Genomic DNA, 19,732 nt, shown 5'->3' with positions numbered 1-19,732 from the left:
TATGAAGTGACAAGATGGCTTACACATTGCTGACCTTTCTCTGTTTTGTTATGCGAGTTCTGGATCACTTTACACTTCATTGTGTGTTAAATCTCCTTTGTGCTTTCATTAAGCTGCCGTAGAGTAACATATTAGCATGTGTGGTGATAGAAAATTAACATTATTGCAAATGAGGCAATACTTAACCCGGCATCTGAAGTGAAAACGTGTTCCAGTTCACACTTAGGGTTCAATTACTGTCATACATCAGCCACTGCCAAGCTGACAGCTGGAACTTGAGGGCTGAAGAATCCAACTTCTACACATCTATATTGAGTCATATATTTAAATGCAGTTTATGTTATGTGAAAGTATGGTTTGATAATGCTGAGAGCCACTTATCAGGAATGACAGCATGTGTCTTGAGACTCCCCATCCTGCCTGCAAGCAACCATTGCAGGGGAGTTCTGGGAGCACTGCATGGTCAGAGACAACAGGGCTTTCCATCCTCACTCGTGTGCTGTGGAATACCCAGCTAAATCCCAGTGCCAATGCCACGGTGCCTACCTGGCTTCTCCTACCTCCTCTCCAGCCTGAAGTTTGGCCCTGCAGTCCAGCAGTCAGAAAATTATACTACCAGGAGCCCACATTCCAGTCTGGAGCATCTTGCTGAAGAGGAAATTTAATACAATAAAGCATCACATCAGTTTCCCAATGTTTAATCTGTCATGATCGCTGCATTGACTTCCTCTCTAAACATAAATGCTGTATGTTTTTTCATCCACTTCAATATTGCTACCCTAATTCCTCGATCTTATTACTCCAACATAAAGGGATTCCTGCATCCCAGCCTGCCTGACATCTGAGGTTTGCCTTTGACAGTTGGACAGGCATAAATTTAGGAGTAAGATAAAGCAAAGGGGTTGGATCCAGGTGGTGTAGTATCTGCTGGTGGAAGAATGCCAAATGCCTCAGCAGGGTGTCAGATGCTGCAGTATAATAAGTGTGTTTCCCAGTAAATCATAATAATATCCAACTCCTCAGTTGTTAATTCCATATCACTTTGCAAAGGGAAAGTGTCAAGTGCTACCTGAAAAGGTATTTAGGATGAAAGTTCATATATGGTAGTTGAGAGTAAGGAAGTGGTTAGTATGGGGGTGAGACACGTGAACCACTTTCTGCTAGAAATAGCTTAGCAGTTACTTTATCAGAGACACTGAAGGAATCAAAGGGCATTTTCAGCAAAGCAAATGTTTGGTATTTTTTTCTTTTGCAGAATAAAGAATTTTTGCAAGAGAAGATGTTGCAGAGAGCACCAACAATCACTGAAAGATCCAAAAAGGTATTGAAAACCTCCCGGGCTCTTGCTGTTGCTGTTGTACTAGTATTTTAGGTTTGCGTTCACATTTTTAATGATAATTAGTGTAGTACAGCATTTTCTAGATACAAAACTAGACATTTCAATAAAATACTCAGGTGCCCTGGCAGGTGATGCAACCTGAAGATGCTCTGGTGCTGTACCTCCTAAAAAAAGACCAACTGTAGAAACTGTTTGCTTGATACAAGCTCTCTGTCTTTGTTCTGAGCAGGTCCGGAGGGTCCCAGGCTCCAGTGGGCGTCTTCATAAGACTGAAGATGGTGGCTGGGAATGGAGTGATGATGAACTAGATGAAGAAAGTGAGGAAGGCAGAGCAGCAATTTCACAGCTCAGGGTGAGTCCTCAAACTTCACTGTCTCTGTTTTGTTTTCCACTTGTAGTACGTCTAAATGTATTTGGGAAGCACGTGGTCTGAAGTGTGATACACAGCAAATTACAATCCCTGCCGTGGAGTTTGGAGCTGAAGCAGAGAAAGAAGACTGAAGGTTGAAGAAATTGTATTGATCTTTTCTGTCATCGTTGTGGGGCACAGCTGGTCTCATCCAGGGATGTTCAGTGTAATTGGAAATGTGCATTCTCACATTGCTCTGCTCCCAGCTCAGCATACTAATTCACTGGAGCCAACACATTCCCTTTAAGGGTGCTGACTATTTGAGATGCTTTCTTCTGGAAATATCAGGAGAGGTTTTGTCCTGCTGCCCTCTCCAGGATGGAGCTAAAATCAATAGGGCCTGTGCTTATGGCACACAAGGTTTCATCTCCTCAGTTACACCGAGATCAATTAGTCCTGGTTGAAAACCTTACAGCATCCCTGAAGTCACAGGAGTGATTGGTCCAGCACTTGAAAATACTCAAAAAATCACCACTTTCCCCTCTCCCAACACATGCACAAAGCCCCTCAAACCCAGACTAATCCCCAGGAGCACAGAGGAGTAATGCATAATGATCAGCTAAAAGATTGCAGTGAATTTTCAGGCTGTCTTCCCCCAGCAGTCAGCAGTGTGGGTTTTGCTTGTGATGGTTTGCCTGGTCCCTTTTCACTACAGCAGGTGGCGTGAAGTAAACCTTGGGTTTTAATCATCCTGTAATTGAATTAGTGAGACAGTGAAGGATTTTTAGAGGAAGCTTTTCACTGTAAAAGAGAAAAAAACCCTCAGTATTTGTTTGAAGCATTTATTCCTTTACAAATTTTTTAATTTCTCTTTCGTTAGTCTTCCTTCTGCTACTGTTTTGAATAGGCATTTAATTATTAAATGCAGGATTTTGCATCTTTTTAGCATCTTTTGAAATGCTTGGGTTTTTAAAAGCCACTACTAATATAATAATTCCATTCTTTGTGAGAACAATTATCGTGACTTTTTAAAGAGCTTACTGTGTCCAGCTTCATATTACACAGTCAAGGAAGATCTTGGTACCAGGTGGCTACTGCTTTGGTGCTTTATAAGCTGAATTCTTCTAAATTCCTTTTGTAGGTTTAAATATGATCAAATTTTAGGAGGCAATGTTGTAAGAGACCCTAATTCTCTTTCAGAGATTACTTAGAACTTGTTGTATCTTGTCTCTAAGCTCAGGGTACTATGACTTAACCCTGTTTACTGTGTTTTGAACAGTACTTGTTTCATTCCTCTTAGGCAGAAAGAAGCAGATTGACACACATGTTTACAAGCTCCTTTACAAACCAGTTTTTTTCTTGATGCTTTGGCATATTTCCTTGTGCTGCTGTCTGTTCTGGTTGCTCTAATTTGGGCTGTGCTTGGCCTTTTTACTTGTAGGTCTCCTGTTCAGCAATCCTTTAGGGGGGTGTTGGTGTAGGGGGTCTTAATTGAGTTACCTGAATGTAGATTCTGAAGGCACCCCATGTATATATACCACAGAACTTTGGGAAACCCATATGTTCAAGGATATCAGGAAGGGCACCGTGGCATCTTCAACCTCACTGCATGTCTGCCTGGGTACTTGAATTTGATCCCTTTTCAAGCAGTTCTAAGACTTGTGTACAAACTTCTGATTTTTGCCATGAATATGGTGGTGCTATTGAGGACTAGTGTTTATCCTGTGTTTTTGGCTGTATTTCAAACACAGGGTGTAAATTCCTCCTGTCTGTAAATCCCTCTGCAATTTTAACTAAGTTGTTGAATAGAGTAACTTATGTTAACTAGGTGTCACCTTTTATTCCTGCCCATTGCAATGGGGGTGGAGTAGATGCCCTTTAAAGGTCTTTTCCAACTCAAACGATTTTGTGATTCTGTGATTCCATCTGTACCTCTATTTTATTGCTGTCAGCCTTAAAGTGAGGCCTTGTAGACTGACTTAACTTGCCAAAATACTGAAGTATTAATGTTCATAAAAGCATCTACATAAATGGAAAGTGTTTGTATTTTTTACTTGTTTCCACTTTGCAGAAAAAATAGGGTGAATTTATTGTGTACAAACATGGATTTTACAAGTCTCTTGCTAGGTCTGCACCTGAAAGCAGACAAATATGTATTATACTCAGACCCAGAAGTATCTCTTCAATTCGTTAAATATGGTGACTTGTTGGCTTGGCATTACCTTTTGGATATAAAGACTTACTGAACTTCCTCTCTGCATTTAAAAGCTTGAATTCAAATTAAAGCAAATTAAAGCAGTTGTGTTCTCCAGGCTCTTAAATCGTTCACATTCTTTTGCCCAATAAATCTGTGCACTGGTGAGTTGTGTGGTCACATATCACTGCTTACTCACATCACTGATTACACAAGCAAAAATCAGTTAGAACTAACCCCCAATTCATCCTATTTGTGCCTTTTAAAGTTTGTCCTGTTTTCTTTCTGTCCATGTTTTTCATAAAATCGTAGAGTTGTTAAGGTTGAAAAAGACCTCCAGGGTTGTCAAGTCCAACTGTTCACGCAGAACCACCATGTTCACCTCTAAACTCTGTCCCCAAGTGCCACATCTACATGTTTTCTGAAGGCTTCCAGGGATGGTGACTCTACCACTTCCCTTGGCAGCCTGTCCCGATGTCTGGCCACCTTATCAGTGAAAAAATGTTTCCTAACAGCCAATTTAAACATTCCTTGGTGTAATTTGAGGCCATTTCCTTTGTGTTATCTCTTGTTACCTGGGAGAAGAGACTGACCCCCACCTGGCTACAACCTCCTTTCAGGCGGTTCTAGAGAACAATAAAGTCTCTTCTGACCCTCCTTTTCTCCAGGCTAAACACCCCCAGCTCCCTCAGCTGCTTCTCATAGGACATGTGCTCCAGACCCTTCTCTAGCTCTGCTGCCCTTCTTTGGACCTGCTCCAGCACCCCACTGTCCTTCTTCTAGTGAGGGGCCCAAAACTGAACACAGGAGTCAAGGTGCAGACTCATCAGTGCCCAGCACAGGGGGACAACCACTGCCCTGAACCTGCTGGACACACTGTTGGTGACACAGGCCACTTGCCATTGACTTTCTTGGCCACCTGGGCACACGCTGGCTCATGTTCAACCAGCTCTCAACACTTCTGGTTGTCATTTATCTGGGTTAGCTGTTAGCTGAGGGACAGAGCCTGTTTCCTTACTTGTCTGTACAGTGTTTAGCACACTGTGATCTCTCAGACAAGTTCCTTTTACGTAATTCCTTGAGGCATCCAGGTACTCTTGGATATGAGCTTTGTGCCTGAAAGAAAAGCGCAGCAGCTGTGGCCTGCAGATGTGGAGCATGGCTGTTTCTCTGGGAGCAATGCCACGTTTTTCATCTTGCCTGGTAACTGTCAAGCGAAGGCTGAGCACATTGAGATGGATTTCAGGCTTTACCTTTCCAGCTGCATGATTTTTTTCCTGACACTGCCTGCACACAGTCATTGTGAGGGAAATGTTCCTTCTCCTCCTGTCCAGAGGGCTTTTCGCAATTTACTGTTCTGAGAATAAGACTTTTTAACCTTTTCTCATGAGAAGCTTCTGAGTAATATGTTACAGATTGCTCTGATCTGCACTTGGTGAGGTAGTGGCTTTGGTTACTGCATAGACTGGCTCAGGATAGTGGCATGATGAGGCTTAATGTTATGCTGCTGAGCTTCTACTGTCCAAATAGCAACCTGTCTGTTAAAACCATTGTGTGGAGAAAGGAACACCTATTTTATTAATCCCAGCATGGACCAAACCATCCTACATATCTCCATATAATAATTGGACCTGTTGGAAGCCTAAGCTTCTCTTAATTGCAGAGCTTCCCTGCTTGGCAATTCCTTTCTGCTCATGTAAAACAGCTAATGCTGTTATCTTTGTTTTACTGATAAGCAAAGGTTGGTCACATTACTCTGACTGCTCTTTCTCCTTTGTTCCACTGATCTCTTTGTTTCACTGCTGAACTCTGTACACCTGTCAGTTCTCTGCTTTCTCTCACAAAGAGCTACAGCATAATGTAGAGTCCAAGGGCAGGGAGAGCAGGCCAGGGATTTCCTTCTATAAAGCAGCATAACCAAGGCTGATTCCCCCCTCCCACCCCACAAAGGTTTTATATGTTCTAAGGAAGTTGGTTTGCAAACTACTTCTCTAAGTATACAAAGAGGATTTGTTTTCTAGCAGAATTCTGCCAGGCAGATTTGTGTGGCTTATCGTTTTCTTCCAGGCTTGGGTAGCTTAAAATGGATTTTGCCATCTTGGTGCATAAGTAATTTGATCCAATCTGAGGGATCTTCCAGAGTCCTGGATTTTGCTAATGGGTAACAATGATAGCAGCTTAGGGTGTCATGTGCCAATGTGGAAATATCAATTGCAAATTCTGAAACATTGATTGTGTTTCTGGGTGGTACAACATCACAACAAATTGTGTGATATTCCTTTTGTTGTGCTTGCTAATACACATTTGTAATCCAAAACAGTGATGTAGGTTTCTCACAGTCAGTATGGTTCTCACATGTCCTAGTCAATAGGTTTCACTTTTATTGAAGCACTGACAGCTTTTTCTCTGTCTTTCAGTCTCCCAGAGTGAAAGAACCTGTACAGAATTCCGAGGTAAGTTGAATAGACAGTGGCTTCCTGAAATGGTGACTCCTAGTTATTGCTGTTGTTTCTAGGAACATGCTTTATTAGCCTTTGAAAGCAATATTGTGTGAAGTAGAAGCTAGTGTATCTAGCTGAGCTCTGTTTGAAGAGCTCTCCATAAAAGGAATTCTTGGCTGTGTAATGCCAAGAGCTCTTCCTGGAGTTTGGTGTATGTCTTGTCTACTTTATTTGCTGTGGCAAAAGTCTGTATATTTTAAGGTAATGAATTGGTCACAAGAATAATTAAAGCAAAACAGCTGTGTTTCCATTTCCTCTTTTAAAAAAACCCAACACAAACTCAACAGAACACAACTTTGAGATTTCTGGTTTGCATAGTCAAATTCTCTAGTTTGGAACCAGAGGACTCAGAATCTGCTCAGAACTGTGAAAGGAATCTGTAGTGATATTTGATAGCAAACAAGGCTTCAGTTGCAATTTGTAGTCTTCCTTCAGTTCTGAACTGTTTCTTGCGTTAGGAGTGTTGGTGTATCTTATCTCTCAGTGATAGGGACTGCTTATCTTCCAGAGACTGTGCTATGTCTGTCTTTTCCCTACCTGTGTGGAAAGATAAACAGAGCTATCTCCTAGAAATTCATCTTGGGTTGGGCTCTCCTGTTCTTCCTTCGTTTCCCAGAAATGTTTATAGAGGAAGATCTTAAGAAACACTATAGTTCTGGCACTGTAATTTGACATAATTCTAAATTCAAAGAAAAAGCTGAAAACCAGAATCCCTTTGGGATGAATTTTCCCATTGTAATGCATCCTTTAATATATATTGTGATTTGGAGGTCTCCTGCCAAAGTTTTCAACAATCAAGGTGATTTATATTTCCTACAACCCATCAGAGTAAGCTGAAGGGCACACTGAAGTGCCAGCAAGCTGACAGTTCTTTGGCTCCAGTGCCAAAATCGTTTTCTCTGTTCTGAATAACAAGAGGTAAAAAAGATTGAACTTTCATTTACCTCTTTTCCCCACCCTCAAATTAATTTTTTTTAATTTATTTTTTTCCCCCAAGAGGTTGACTTTAATAAAGTCCAATCCTAAACCTTGTCTGGTGTGTTTTGAAGAACGCTGAATTCACTTTTCATTGAATATCCAGATTGCTCTGACTCTGACTTTTCTGAATGGATCAGTTGTCGATAGTTATCTTACTGCTTTGCTAGGTTTTGTTCTCTGAAGGGAAAGACAAGTCAAAGCAGGGTATTTCTGCTGTGACAGCATGGCTGCTTGGAACTGTAAGTAGGACTCGGATTCCGAGAAAGAGGGAAACTGGAGGATAGGGTGCTCTCATCCAACCTGGGATATGATCTGTGTGCATTCAGCCTTGCCACAGAGTGTAATTTTTGTCCAAGATCCATGCTCATGCTGGCATCTTGGTTTCTTATCCTTCTTTACAGATGGGTAAAACTTGCAAATGTCAGGACACATTAAACCCCTTGAACGCCAGCTTGGGATCAGCGTATGCATCCTGGAGGCCTGGGAATGCCCCTGGCATTGAACTTCTCTAAGTGATTTATGTCGCAAACAAGCATTTCTGGGAAAGCTGGTGCTTGAGTCAGAACTCTTGAGTTCCTCTTCTCGTTAAAACTCCTTTTTACTTGCAGCTCTTTCCGTCAGCTGAGCCTCCAGGTCCTTCACTCAATGCTCCAGCACAGGCACCTACTCAACTACCTCAGGCTGCAGGACAAGCACCTGCACAACCTCAAACTGCTGTACCTCCACCTAGTCAGGCTCCTCCAGCAGCCCCAGCAGCAGCTCCAGCAGCAGCTCCAGCAGCAGCCCAGGTAAGAGCAGAAGCCCTTCCTACCAGCTTTCAGGTGCACTTAGCTGTTCTGTTCCAGACATGCTAGAATGATCTGAAGCCATGGAAGTTTCTTGTCTGAAGTTGATTTAGTGCTGCAGTTTCTGCACAAGGACAGCTGGTGCTTGCAAAAGGAAGATGGTCAGTGTAGGTGTGGCAGTTTTTCATTATTCTTCTGTGGGTAAGCAGTGACTTTTTATGCTGTTCAGGGAGTAGACTCTGGCTTGAGGCAAGGTCAAAGGTAAGAAAAAAAGATAGTCTCATTTAAGTGGAAGCTGCTTGTTCCTGGTATTTAAGGTGAAGCACAAACAGACTGACTTCGTGTCTCAACACCACTGGCACCTGTGGGTAAAAGTGGAGAGAAAAGTGAGGGAGAAACTAGGACCTCAGTTCTCCAAATGTCACAGGAAAATGACCAACCCAAATAATTTCTGAGACACTTAGAACATGTGGTTTGCTGGAGTAAAGCACTGCAGAGCTTGCTTGGCTCCTGAGTGATGGCACACATTTTATAAAAGACACTGATGTTCATATTTGTTGGAGTCATTTGTTCATTTCTTGTGGGGAGAGCCTGTCACTGTTGGGGGGGGACCATCAGCCTTTGGCAGACCCAAAGAGAAGAGACTTGACAGTGCTGATCTGAAAAATAAATCTTAGACTTACTTCTTCCTGTGTTTCATTAACTATATTTTAAAGAATGTAGAAAGTGTCATATATCACTGCAGTCAGATCTGTTAGGAAGAAATTCTGTACTGTGAGGGTGGTGAGGCACTGGCACAGGTTGCCCAGAGAGGTTGTGGACTCCATATCCCTGGAATTGTTCAAGACCTGATTGGATGGGGTTTGGGCTTGGAGCAGCCTGGTCTATTGGAAGGTGTCCCTGCCCCTGGCAAAGGGGTTGGAGCTAAATGATATTCAAGGTCCCTTTTAACCCAAACCACTCTGTGATTCTGTGTTCCTGATTATAAACCCATTAAAGACAATCCATTAGTCATTACACAGAAACAGTGGAGTTGTGGTCTGACACATTCTATGTTATTCAATGTAGCCAAGCTTTAATACTTAAATTAAAGCCCTTCAGATATCTTGAAAAAAGTCCAGTGTTTAATCCCTGAATTTTATGCAGCAGTTGAAACACCAACAGCAGTGAAGGCTGGGACTCTCAGTAAAGTGAAGCAGCAGTGGTGGTCTTGGTGACAGTGTTTTGGTTTGCACTAGCAGTGTGGCTTCCTCCCTGCCACTGGTGCCCAATAGCTTGTTTGTTGGTAGCTTGTCCTAAGATAAACTTCATTAACTTGTGTCAGTGAGTTCTTCTTTATAGCTCTTAGTGTCACTATGCTTTTTTTATACCTCTTTATTGTCAATATGTTCTTTACAGCTCTTTATGTCAGTGTGTTATTCTTTATGGCTCCTCTCATTCTTGTTGCTCGCTGGTTACTGTTTTGCAGAGCTCTGGGCTTCTCCATGAACCCTTGTTTGTTTTCACTGACCTGATAAAGCTTCAACAGAAACCATGTTGTGATCAGAAGCCCTGAGCTGCATTGCTGGCCCAAGAGCACCGTGGAGTAAAATACTTGTCTTAAACAAAGGGTTATTTTTTCTTCCTCTCATGAAAAAGCAAGTGATCTAGATGAAAAAAACTTGGTCAAGACTTCTGTGTTTAAATTGTCAGCCTGGTGTTGTGTCTGTCTTGTTACTGCAGTTGTAAAATCCCTGCCTCAGCGTGTGCAGGTGACTTGTGCAGCTGGGAGAGTGACCAACCCTTCTCTGTTTTGTTTCACTTTTTTGGTGGATGTTGATTAACAATTAGTCCTTTACTTGAACTGTCATAAGTGCTGTAAAGATGGGCAACTCCTGGATCTTTCCTACTGCTGCTGGCCAATATAAAATGCTTTGATTACATATTCCAAATGTAATTATTCAGATGTAATTTAGAAGCGAGAATAGGCAACTATAAAATTGCTGCTAGATGCTCTTAAAGGCTTTGATTTCACAAAAAAAAAGTAACTGAGAGTTATGCTAATCTGGCAATTAAATTATTTCCTAGGTACTCTTCACAATTATATCAGGTTTTTAAATCAGATGTTTGGGGCAGGGTTTAAAACACAGGAGGTCTTGAATAACCAAAAGCCTTAAGTTTTAATGCAAAGCAATCTTTTTACAATTAGCACTTCTGTAGTCTCCTGCCCTTTTGTCATTTCTCAAAGTTGTGTAGCTTTTGTTCTTTTCAGGACTACTGCAGAGACCCTCCTTGGATACTATTTGTGTGAAGTTCTCTTGTTTCATCAGTCTGTCTTTTTTTTTCACTGTAGTGATTCCAACAGCGAGTTAAACTTTTATTTTTATCTGTAGTTGATCAAGGTTATCTCTAGTTTTAAAACCAGAGCCAGGAATTGTTAATCTGCTTTAAAATGATGTAATTCTATTGCAGGCCCCACCTGCAGCTGCTGCAGCAGCTCCGGTACAGGAAGACACAAAAGTCCCCATCAGCCTTGTACTAAGGTTAAGGTAAGGACACAAAACTGGCCTGTTCTGTCAAAGTGAGCCTGTGTGCAGAGGGACAGTGGCAGACTTTTGTACCTCTTAATTAATAGAGTGGTGGTTATATGTTGTCTCAGCTTGGATTTCAACCACTCTTCTGAAACCAGGACCCAGGAAACCAGTTTATCACAGCCACTTCAGTTTGGCAAAACCTGTAGTGTGGAAGAGGTTTTGGTATTTGTATAAACATGGCTAAACTCTAATGGGGTGGAAAGGAGGGATTAGCTGGGTTCCTGTGATAAACAAAGTCTTGAGTTTCTATAAGTTTCAAATAATAGTTTATTATATGGTAAAAGCAAGCAGCCAGCTGGGTGACAGAAATGGGACCAGTTTCCCAAATCTGCACACCCCTACTACAGGGTACATTTAGTATTTATCTTAGCTACTTCATGCATATTAATTATATCATATACCTATACATTCTGCAGGTTTTTGCTAAGTATTTAATATATGGGTTTTCTTACATCTAAAGCTAAATGGTTATCGCTCCACCCAGTCATAATTCCCGTATTCTTGGACAAACAGGCACCTAAAAGATTTAAAGTTCTACTATATTTTATTCTTAGGATAGTAAGGAGGTTTTAGGCCTCTTGACCTTGTAAGGGTCTGTTTTATTTCTTTATGGGGGTGTAATTAAGTTTTACAATCAGTTTTATTTTGATGTAATCACCCATTTGTTTCATGAATCACAATTATTTATATATCACAATTCCCTCCCCTTTTTTATTATTAACTTATTGATTCGTGACTTTTTGATTTTTATAATATTAACTTTGTATATTTTGTCTTAGTTATTGTATACAGTAATAGAGTCAAAAGTTTCAAAAATGTCTTTAAGTTTCCATTCATCGGTTTATGTCTTAATTTTATTTTAAATTTTCTGTTGGTGATGTTGTCTACGCAGACCTTGGTGTTTTCTTGACTTTGGTGTAATGTATTTAAGGAAGTTGCCTTTTTTAATTTTGATTGCAGTTCGTGTAATTAGCATCACTTGATATAGATTTTTCACTTTGGCTCCAGGGGTTCACCTGTAAAAGATCTTACATATATAATCTCTAGGTACAACATTATGAATTGGCCTCTCGAGGTTACAAGCTTGTTTCGAGGATTAGCTCTTTAACATTTTTAAGTTGTTTTTATAAATGGGACCAGTTTCCCAAATCTGCACACCCCTACTACAGGGTACATTTAGTATTTATCTTAGCTACTTCATGCATATTAATTATATCATATACATATACATTCTACAGGTTTTTGCTAAGTATTTAATATATGGGTTTTCTTACAGCTAAAGCTAAATGGTTATCACTCCAACCAGTCATAATTCCCGTATTCTTGGACAAACAGGCACCTAAAAGATTTAAAGTTCTACTATATTTTATTCTTAGGATAGTAAGGAGGTTTTAGACCTCTTGACCTTGTAAGGGTCTGTTTTATTTCTTTATGGGTGTGTAATTAAGTTTTACAATCTGTTTGTTTTATTTTGATGTAATCACCCATTTGTTTCATGAATCACAATTATTTATATATCACAGTTCCCTAGGGGGATCAGGGATCCAGGGGTTTTGTCCTTGTGCTGGATCACTGGGCACAACTTCAGATTTCAGTCAGTTCAGCTTTTACCCAGTTGGATTCTGGTCTTTGTCCCTAGAAATAGGCAAAATCTTTCTCAAAATCTACTCATTTCACACGCTGACATTTCTAATTAGAGGAACCTGGTTCTCATCCCTGTTGGTGAGCATTGGCCTGGGGCCTCTGGGCATCACCTCCCAGTCAGCTCCACAATGGATGTGCATCTGCAGACAGTGGGTGCTTCCCTCCTCTGAAGCATGTGCTCCAAGGATATATCTGCTGATGGATATGAGTTGCTGAGACAGTGGAACAACAAGGCTTTATACCTGAGAGGTGGCACTCATCTATCCTGGACTTGATCAGGCTCTGTCAGGTTGGAGGCAGACTGTGCTGCTTCCATATGCAAACCCAAGTGATTAGTTTCTGCCTTTGAGGGGGAAGGATGCAAAGAATTCATTTCACAGGCTGATTATTCAATGACAGCACTTTCTTGTGGGCACTGATCATAAAATGGCCTCTCTCCATAAAATTCTCTTCTTTCCACAGGAATTCAAAAAAAGAGCTCAATGATATTCGATTTGAATTCACCCCAGGGAGAGGTGAGCTGGTGGGAAATTGCAGTGTGTGTGAAGGGGAAGTTTTGTGTTTGGTGTTGTGCAGCTGTGTGTATGGAACCCCTGTGTGAGTGTCCATGGTGCTTTCCTAAAGGGCTCCTTGTGGCTGAGCTTGGAGCTCTGCTGTTGAGAAGACCCTTCCTGTAAAACTGTTCATGGATACGGCCAAAGTGCAGCCCTTCAATGAATTCCAATGAATTCACAGCTTAGCTCAGAGCTGTCTGACTGCACCTGGTGTGCACCCTATTATCTGTCTTCTGTAAAGAACACTTTTGCTGTCAGGTTTGTACAAGCTCCTTTAGGTTTGTGTGTGATGCCTCCATCAGCTGGACAATCTCTGCTCTGTGGTGACGGCTCTTGGGTTTCTCCCCAACAGATACTGCGGACGGTGTGTCCCAGGAGCTCATTTCAGCAGGGCTTGTTGATGGCAGAGATCTGGTAATAGGTAATTACATATTATTTTTTCTACTTCTAACCATTTCAGTCATTTTTTGCATGTTTAAAATGACCTGATCAGTGGCCTTGCTGTGGCCTTGATTCTGTACTCCAGTGTCTCTACACAACTGCTGTGAATTCTGGTGACAGTTCTGTGCCAGTACGTGTAGGCAGCCCCCAGTTCACAAGAATACGATTTAATTGGAAACATTATGAAGCAAATGTTCCTTGTAGTGCAGAATGAAGTCTAATTGATGCATTAGCTAAATCATTATCATCTGACATAGATGCATTGCCAAGTTGCTGCACAAGCCTGTCCTGCTCACGGGTCCTGCACAAGTTGAGACTGGAATCAGCCAGGCTTTGGGGTTTTGATTAGGACTGGGGAAGGAAGCACGAGGTGCATGTGCTCTGAGGCAGCAATACAAGTCATGTGGGGGTGAACATTACCTCAGACAACAGTTTGCTAAACAAACCTGTCCTTCTGTGCAGCAGTTGAGGCTTTTAAACACAACAGCACTGCCTGGGTATTTTAACTACAGCAAGCAAAACTGTTCCTTATGCACAGGCAGCAGGATCTGGAAAGGCTGGTAGTGCAAAATTAACTGGATTTCCAGGTGCAGCTGGGCAGCTTATTACTACTAATCCCACCACATCCAGGGAAAAATAACTACCTCTGAAAAAGTAGCAGAGTAACAATGACAGCATTTTCAGTTTAAAGCTTTAGATTTAAGGAGATAGAGTCTAGTTGAGACCTAAACATTTTTTGATAATTGTAAAAATTCAAAGTTTGCTAAGTAATACAAAGAGGGCTGATGAGTTTGGGATGTTTTTCTCTAGCCTGTCCTAATATTTGCCTGTTCTCTTTATGTGTGTGTGTGTGTGTGTGATTTCAGTTGCAGCTAATTTGCAGAAAATTGTGGAAGAGCCCCAAGCAAACAGATCCGTCACTTTCAAACTGGTATTTATTCCTGTTCCCTAATTGAACAAGTTGTCCCTTTCAAGGAGAAGGCATTACATGTAGATGTCTACTGCAGGCATCTGATGTATGCACTCTAAATCCTCCCTTCTTTCCCAAAGCTTCCTACTGGTTGTCTGACTGTAGGCAGTGCAGGCTCCCTGCTTGTATCCTCTGAGCAGCACCTGGGTTAAATAAGTGTGAGATGATGTGCTAATACAAGCATTGCCTTATCCTTGCTAATAAACGTATCAAAATGTTACAAAGGGGTGTTTTGGGCACTTGGATATACACTTACAGAAATATTTCAGGGCTAAGAATTGCACGGACTCCTTTCTTGGAGGAGGAGAATGAGGAGGGTCCAGATAACATTGTTCCTGAGGAGGAAATGAGGGAATGAAGAAGAAAAAAGGAAAACAAAGAACTGTGGGGCAAAACTGACAGCAGATAGGCTTGGAGAGCTGAGAGAACTGCAGGTGAATCTTTCAGAGGAAATGATATTTGGAGGTAGTTACAGTGGCAAAGAGAAGGTGTAACCAGGTTACTGGGTGCGAAGCACTAAGTGCCATTATCTTTTGCTCTTTCTGTAAGGAGTTTTCACTTGTTTTGCCCCAGTTATTGCAGGTAGCCCAAGTCAGAGCAGACATTGGCAAAACTTCAGTCCCAGCCCTTTGTAGCTTCAAAAAAAAGAAGCAAGAAAATGAAAGTACTCAATTTTAACTTTGGGCAGTGTGAGCTGCTGAATACAGTGCAAAGCTGTCCCTTGTCTCCTCCCTCCCCACACCCTGTTACACCTTCTTGTGGTTTGCATTGGAGGGTAGAGCATGCCTGTTGCTATTTGGATCTCTGTTCCTTGTTTCAGGCGTCTGGTGTCGAAGGCTCGGATATCCCAGATGATGGCAAACTTATAGGATTTGCACAGCTCAGCATCAGCTAAACAATGGTCCCAGGAGATGTTTCCCAACTGAGAACCCACATGTGCATATTCGTAATGCTTCTGTTAGCCTAAAAAAAAAACCACTACTGCCAAAGAATTGAACTACAGCCCCCTTCCTAGAAGCTTTAACATTTTCCTTAATAGGATCACAAACCTTCCTGAAATTACCGATGACGTTTACACCTTTTGTAAACAACTCTCATGTTTTTGTATCTGTCATCTCAAAACATGCAGACCCAACACGTCATTGCCTGCATGTTCATTTTATTATTGCCTTACTTTAAAGAAAAATACTACTGAGTACGAAGCAGGGGGTTCCACTGCTCTCATGATCTTGCCTAAATGTTTGCTTACATGTGGTTTCATTTTTTTTCACTTGCTATTTTTGCACAAGTTTTAATACTGAACGGATTTTTTTTTTTGTTCTTTACCTGCTTCTCCTTCTATCTGAAACACCAATGTACATGTTGTTTGGGTCACCTGGAGTGCTGAGAAATCTGCTTCTCTTTGGCTGTGTGTTTTAAAACTGCTGGTTTGAATGCTTGCACCTGAGAAAGCAAGCTGAGTCTTAACCCACAGGAGGGAGAGCCGCCTTCCCTTGTGTTTGTGCTTTTGAGAAGTTCCTTGACTTTTGAGGTGTTAGAAGTCAGCTTCCCTTTGTAAACTGCCTTAATTTTATTTTTTTTTTTTACCATTTTGGTTCTCTCCACATGAGTGCCAGGTGTGGCATGAGGGCTGAACCTTTTAATTTACGTTAAGCAGTCCTTCCTCAAAACGTCTTTCATCCTGCATCTTAGACGTAGTCTATTCTTGAAGCAGACCAGTGAGGCATTGCTACTGGTCTTTCAGATGATGAACACAATATCCGTGGTCAGAGGGAGAGGAGATCTGTGTCACCCTGTGTTTGGGAAACACGCGCTTCAGACTGTTCCTCAAGCCCGGTTCTGCCATGCCTGGCTGCGCAGAGAGTCCTCCCGACGTGTTTTCCCAGTCCTTCGCAAACTGGTCCCCGTGGAACCATCCCTGTCGTGTTTCACAGCAATAAAGAATCGCCAGCAGAGTGGTTGTGCTGGGCAAGCGGGCGCCGGGCTGTGTCCCTCCTGCACTAACGGCCTGGGCCGGCACCTCCTCGCCGGCCGAGCCCCCACGTTTGATCAGGATGTCACTGAAACCCCGTCACACATGTATTTAGCTTTTCTTTCTATGTGGTGTTGAAGTTGAGTTTCTACATGAATAATATAAATTATGCTCTGAGTTTGATAAGAGACACTTGTAATGCAATATGTGAATAATAAATGGTGTTGACTCTTTTTTTTTTTTCTTTTTCTTTTCCTACTGTTTCACAGTTGGCCTTTGTAACTGCTCTTGGCTCTGGAGTGTTTTCTACACAGAAATCGTTAAGTCTGTAATTTAGCACGCAGATGGAAATGTGTTTTGTTTCCATCAGCCACAAACAATGCAGAAACAGAGCAGAATGACTAGGTTCAATTAGGACTTATTTTAATTTCCAAGTCTTCAGATGAACAATCTGTATTTATATCTTGTTCTCTATGAGCAGCTGTGGAAGCTTCCGGAAATGGTGCATGTTCTTTTTGTACCACCCCTGTTGCTTTTAGCCTTGGGTGGATATTGGGTATGTCCCCGTGGGCTCTTTGCAGCCCCGTGGCTGGTGATTGTGGAGGGGAGGGAGAGGAGGAAGAGGATTTGGGAGCAAGAGCATCCCAGGGTGTTGAGCAGATGCTCTCAAGAGCCCAGGAGACGAGTGCCCGATACCAGGGAGTTGGTGGTGGCTGGATTTGGCCAAGTGCATGTGGCACCTCTGGCACTATTCCCTGTTGTCTGACACAAAGCACTCCCCACAGCATCCCCCGACGAGCTGCTTGGCTTGGGAAGAGCAGGCTGGCACCATGATTTTCATGTCACCCTGTGCTCAGTATGGATTTACTGGAAACCTTTAGGATACAGAGACGAGGTAGTTGTGGTACAGTATTATTTTCCCCTCTGCCTGCATGCCATGGGGACCTCCTTGTTCATTTGTGTACTGGTGCTGAGGAAGGTAGGACTCAAACTGCTCAAATGGAACAATGCAGCATCTATTTATTGTTATTCCCCATCTTCCCAAAGCCAGGACTTAGAGAGCTTGAGCTCACCCTAACCCAAGGCTCCGTAGTTCTTTAATGGAGAAAATAAGTAAGGAAGAAACTGATGGTTTTTGGCTCTATAGATCTCCAGATCTTTTGGGTAGGGATCCAAAGTATTTACTTGGGCTATTACAGTGCTAGACAACTGTCTTTTCTGATGTTGTTCCAGTAAGTGCCAATGCTGTTCATAATTGTTTTCCAGTGTCATTAAGAATTTGGTTTTTGTGCAAATCTGAACCTGGAAGCAGGTGGTAATTTTAAGTTAGTTCCTACTTTTAAGGACAATGCTCTGTTAATGAAAACGGATCCTCTTCACAACTTTGGTGTATTGTAGATTATAATGAAAGATGTAAAATATTCAGGCTTTTTTTCCTTTTTTGGACTTTGTATTTTACTGCATGTCTCTAATTTTTAATCAATAAAGAACAAATTGTCCATTGCCACGTGTTTGGTGTGTGGTTTATATGTCATTGGGTTGGATGGTGTGTCTTGGGGAAGGGGTTTGTCCGAGTGGTGTCTGCAACCCCTGGGGCATTTCTCTTTGGGGTGGTGGGAGGTTTGACAACCCCCAGGAAGACTTGGTGGGGAAAGGGAGATCAAGACCAGGCTGGATGGGGCTCTGGGTAATGTGGTCTAGAGGAAGGTGTCCCAGCCCATGGCAGGGGTTGGAACTGGAAGATCTTTACGGTCCATTTCAACTCCGTTGGATGATTCTGTGCTCTGCAGGAGTTCCATGCAGAAGTGGAGCCAAGAGGGCTCTTAAGATGTTGTCCTGAGGCCTTGTCTGCAGCTGAGAGATTTGCTCCAAGCTCTGCATGCCTTGTGCCAGCTGGGAATGAGCTTCCCCTGTCCAGAAACACCTTAGGGTTACACGGGCTGGTATTAAAGTGGGATGATTTACACCCTGAGAAGTGTTTGGAGCACGAACTGCATTCCCTCCTCACCACCTCCACAATAATTGTTCTGTCTGAATTTGAGGCTCTGGGGCAGATGTGATCCAGAGGTACTTTCCTTTGCTTTCCTTCAGTATTGTTTCTTGTCTACCTTCCACGAATTTTCAGGAATGAAGGGAAATGTTGCCTGAGAAGTAAAAAAAATCCCTAGTATTTCTCACAGGAGGTCCTTTTGGAAATTTTTCCCTAATATATTTCCTAATACATAAAACCTGTTTCCAAGGTGCCCTGTTCATTCAAATTCCGAAAGTTTTGTTGACCTGACTTACCAAGAGCTTAGTGGGTTTTGTTAGAGCAAGGTCATAGTGTCTCCATGAGGAGAGACAGAACAGACTGTGAGAACAGAGAAGTTTCTCTAAAATGGCAGGGGCTGTCAAGGGCAAGGTGTGTGTCTTTTAGGAGGTGATGGGGATGGTCCAGTCCTAGCCATGTTCACCAGGCCTTTTGGCTGGGATGCACCCCTCTGTGTCTCCTTAAAAACGAACATGTTCTTGCTTAAAACCAAAGAAAAGACCCCCACCAAAACAAACAAACAAAAAAGAAGTGTTGGTCTTGCTTGGTGGCACTTCCTAAGCTTCCTCTTCCATTGACTCTCTAAGGCTCTTGGGCTTAGTTTGCCACTTTCTGGCTCTGTTTCTTTTAAGGTGTTCCTCTTTACCCACAGATCCAGAAAACCTTACCTTGGGTAACTTGCAGATTTGAGACATGGGATGGTCCGGGATGCTCTGGGTTAGGGAATCACATCCTCTACACCTAAGCCAAAATTTTCGCAGTATTTTGCCAAACCCTGCTTAGAAAGCCCCAGAGAATTACATCTCCCATTCCAGCCTCTGTAGGGAATCCCCTTATGGACACTGCTAAAGCCTTTCCATGCTGCCTTAGTTCAGTGCCTCCTTAGTCCTCCTGTGGTTATCAAGTCCACTCCAGTTCCCTTCATCCTTGGAGGTTTCCGTTTCTGAGTGCTCATACTGCCCATGCCTGTGGGCTTCCCTGCTCTTGTTACTGCATTCTGATCACCTTCTCCAAGTCTTTCCTCCTAGATGATGAATTTTCAAATGGAATTCCTCATGATGGTGTGCACCTCCTGAAATTTCACTTAATGGAACAGGTCGCTCAGGTTTGTAGCACTGTTTTATTCCTTATTGTTTTGTGGTGTTGTAAGTGGTGTTTTGATGGTTGAGGGGCCTGGAAGCGTTGCTCTTCCTGTGCATTGACTTTGGTGCACAAAAACTTCTCAAATTGCAGCAGATTAATTCCTCCTGACTTTTACAAAAAGCCAGGGACAGGTGTGTCATGGACTTGTGCCCTGGTCAGGTCCTGAGGAGATGATCCCAACCCAGAGATGTGACTCAGCTCCAATCAACTATTGCTGCCTCCTCGCCTCTTGTTGGAAGCCCCCAGCAGCGGCTTCCTGC

The 19,732-nt window shown here is 42.4% G+C and overlaps 1 protein-coding gene across 1 annotated transcript in view; it reads left to right on the top strand.

The window, feature by feature from the left end:
• OXSR1 (oxidative stress responsive kinase 1) overlaps nt 1–17,804 on the top strand; it is a 73,567-nt gene extending 55,763 nt beyond the window's left edge. The window contains exons 10-19 of the mRNA XM_029957804.1: nt 1,256–1,321; nt 1,569–1,691; nt 6,300–6,335; nt 7,970–8,149; nt 10,598–10,674; nt 12,826–12,878; nt 13,270–13,338; nt 14,225–14,289; nt 15,149–15,264; nt 16,073–17,804. Coding sequence (XP_029813664.1) covers nt 1,256–1,321; nt 1,569–1,691; nt 6,300–6,335; nt 7,970–8,149; nt 10,598–10,674; nt 12,826–12,878; nt 13,270–13,338; nt 14,225–14,289; nt 15,149–15,223 — 744 coding nt within the window. The 3' untranslated portion in view covers nt 15,224–15,264; nt 16,073–17,804. The remainder of the gene's footprint in view (nt 1–1,255; nt 1,322–1,568; nt 1,692–6,299; nt 6,336–7,969; nt 8,150–10,597; nt 10,675–12,825; nt 12,879–13,269; nt 13,339–14,224; nt 14,290–15,148; nt 15,265–16,072) is intronic.
• The last annotated feature ends 1,928 nt before the right edge of the window (nt 17,805–19,732 follow it).

Source organism: Manacus vitellinus, unplaced genomic scaffold (genome assembly GCF_001715985.3).
Source record: "Manacus vitellinus isolate BGI_N305 unplaced genomic scaffold, ASM171598v3 scaffold_12_pilon, whole genome shotgun sequence".
Lineage (NCBI taxonomy): Eukaryota > Metazoa > Chordata > Aves > Passeriformes > Pipridae > Manacus > Manacus vitellinus.
Note: the sequence above shows the minus strand (reverse complement) of the source record. Positions and strands in the feature narration are given on the sequence as shown.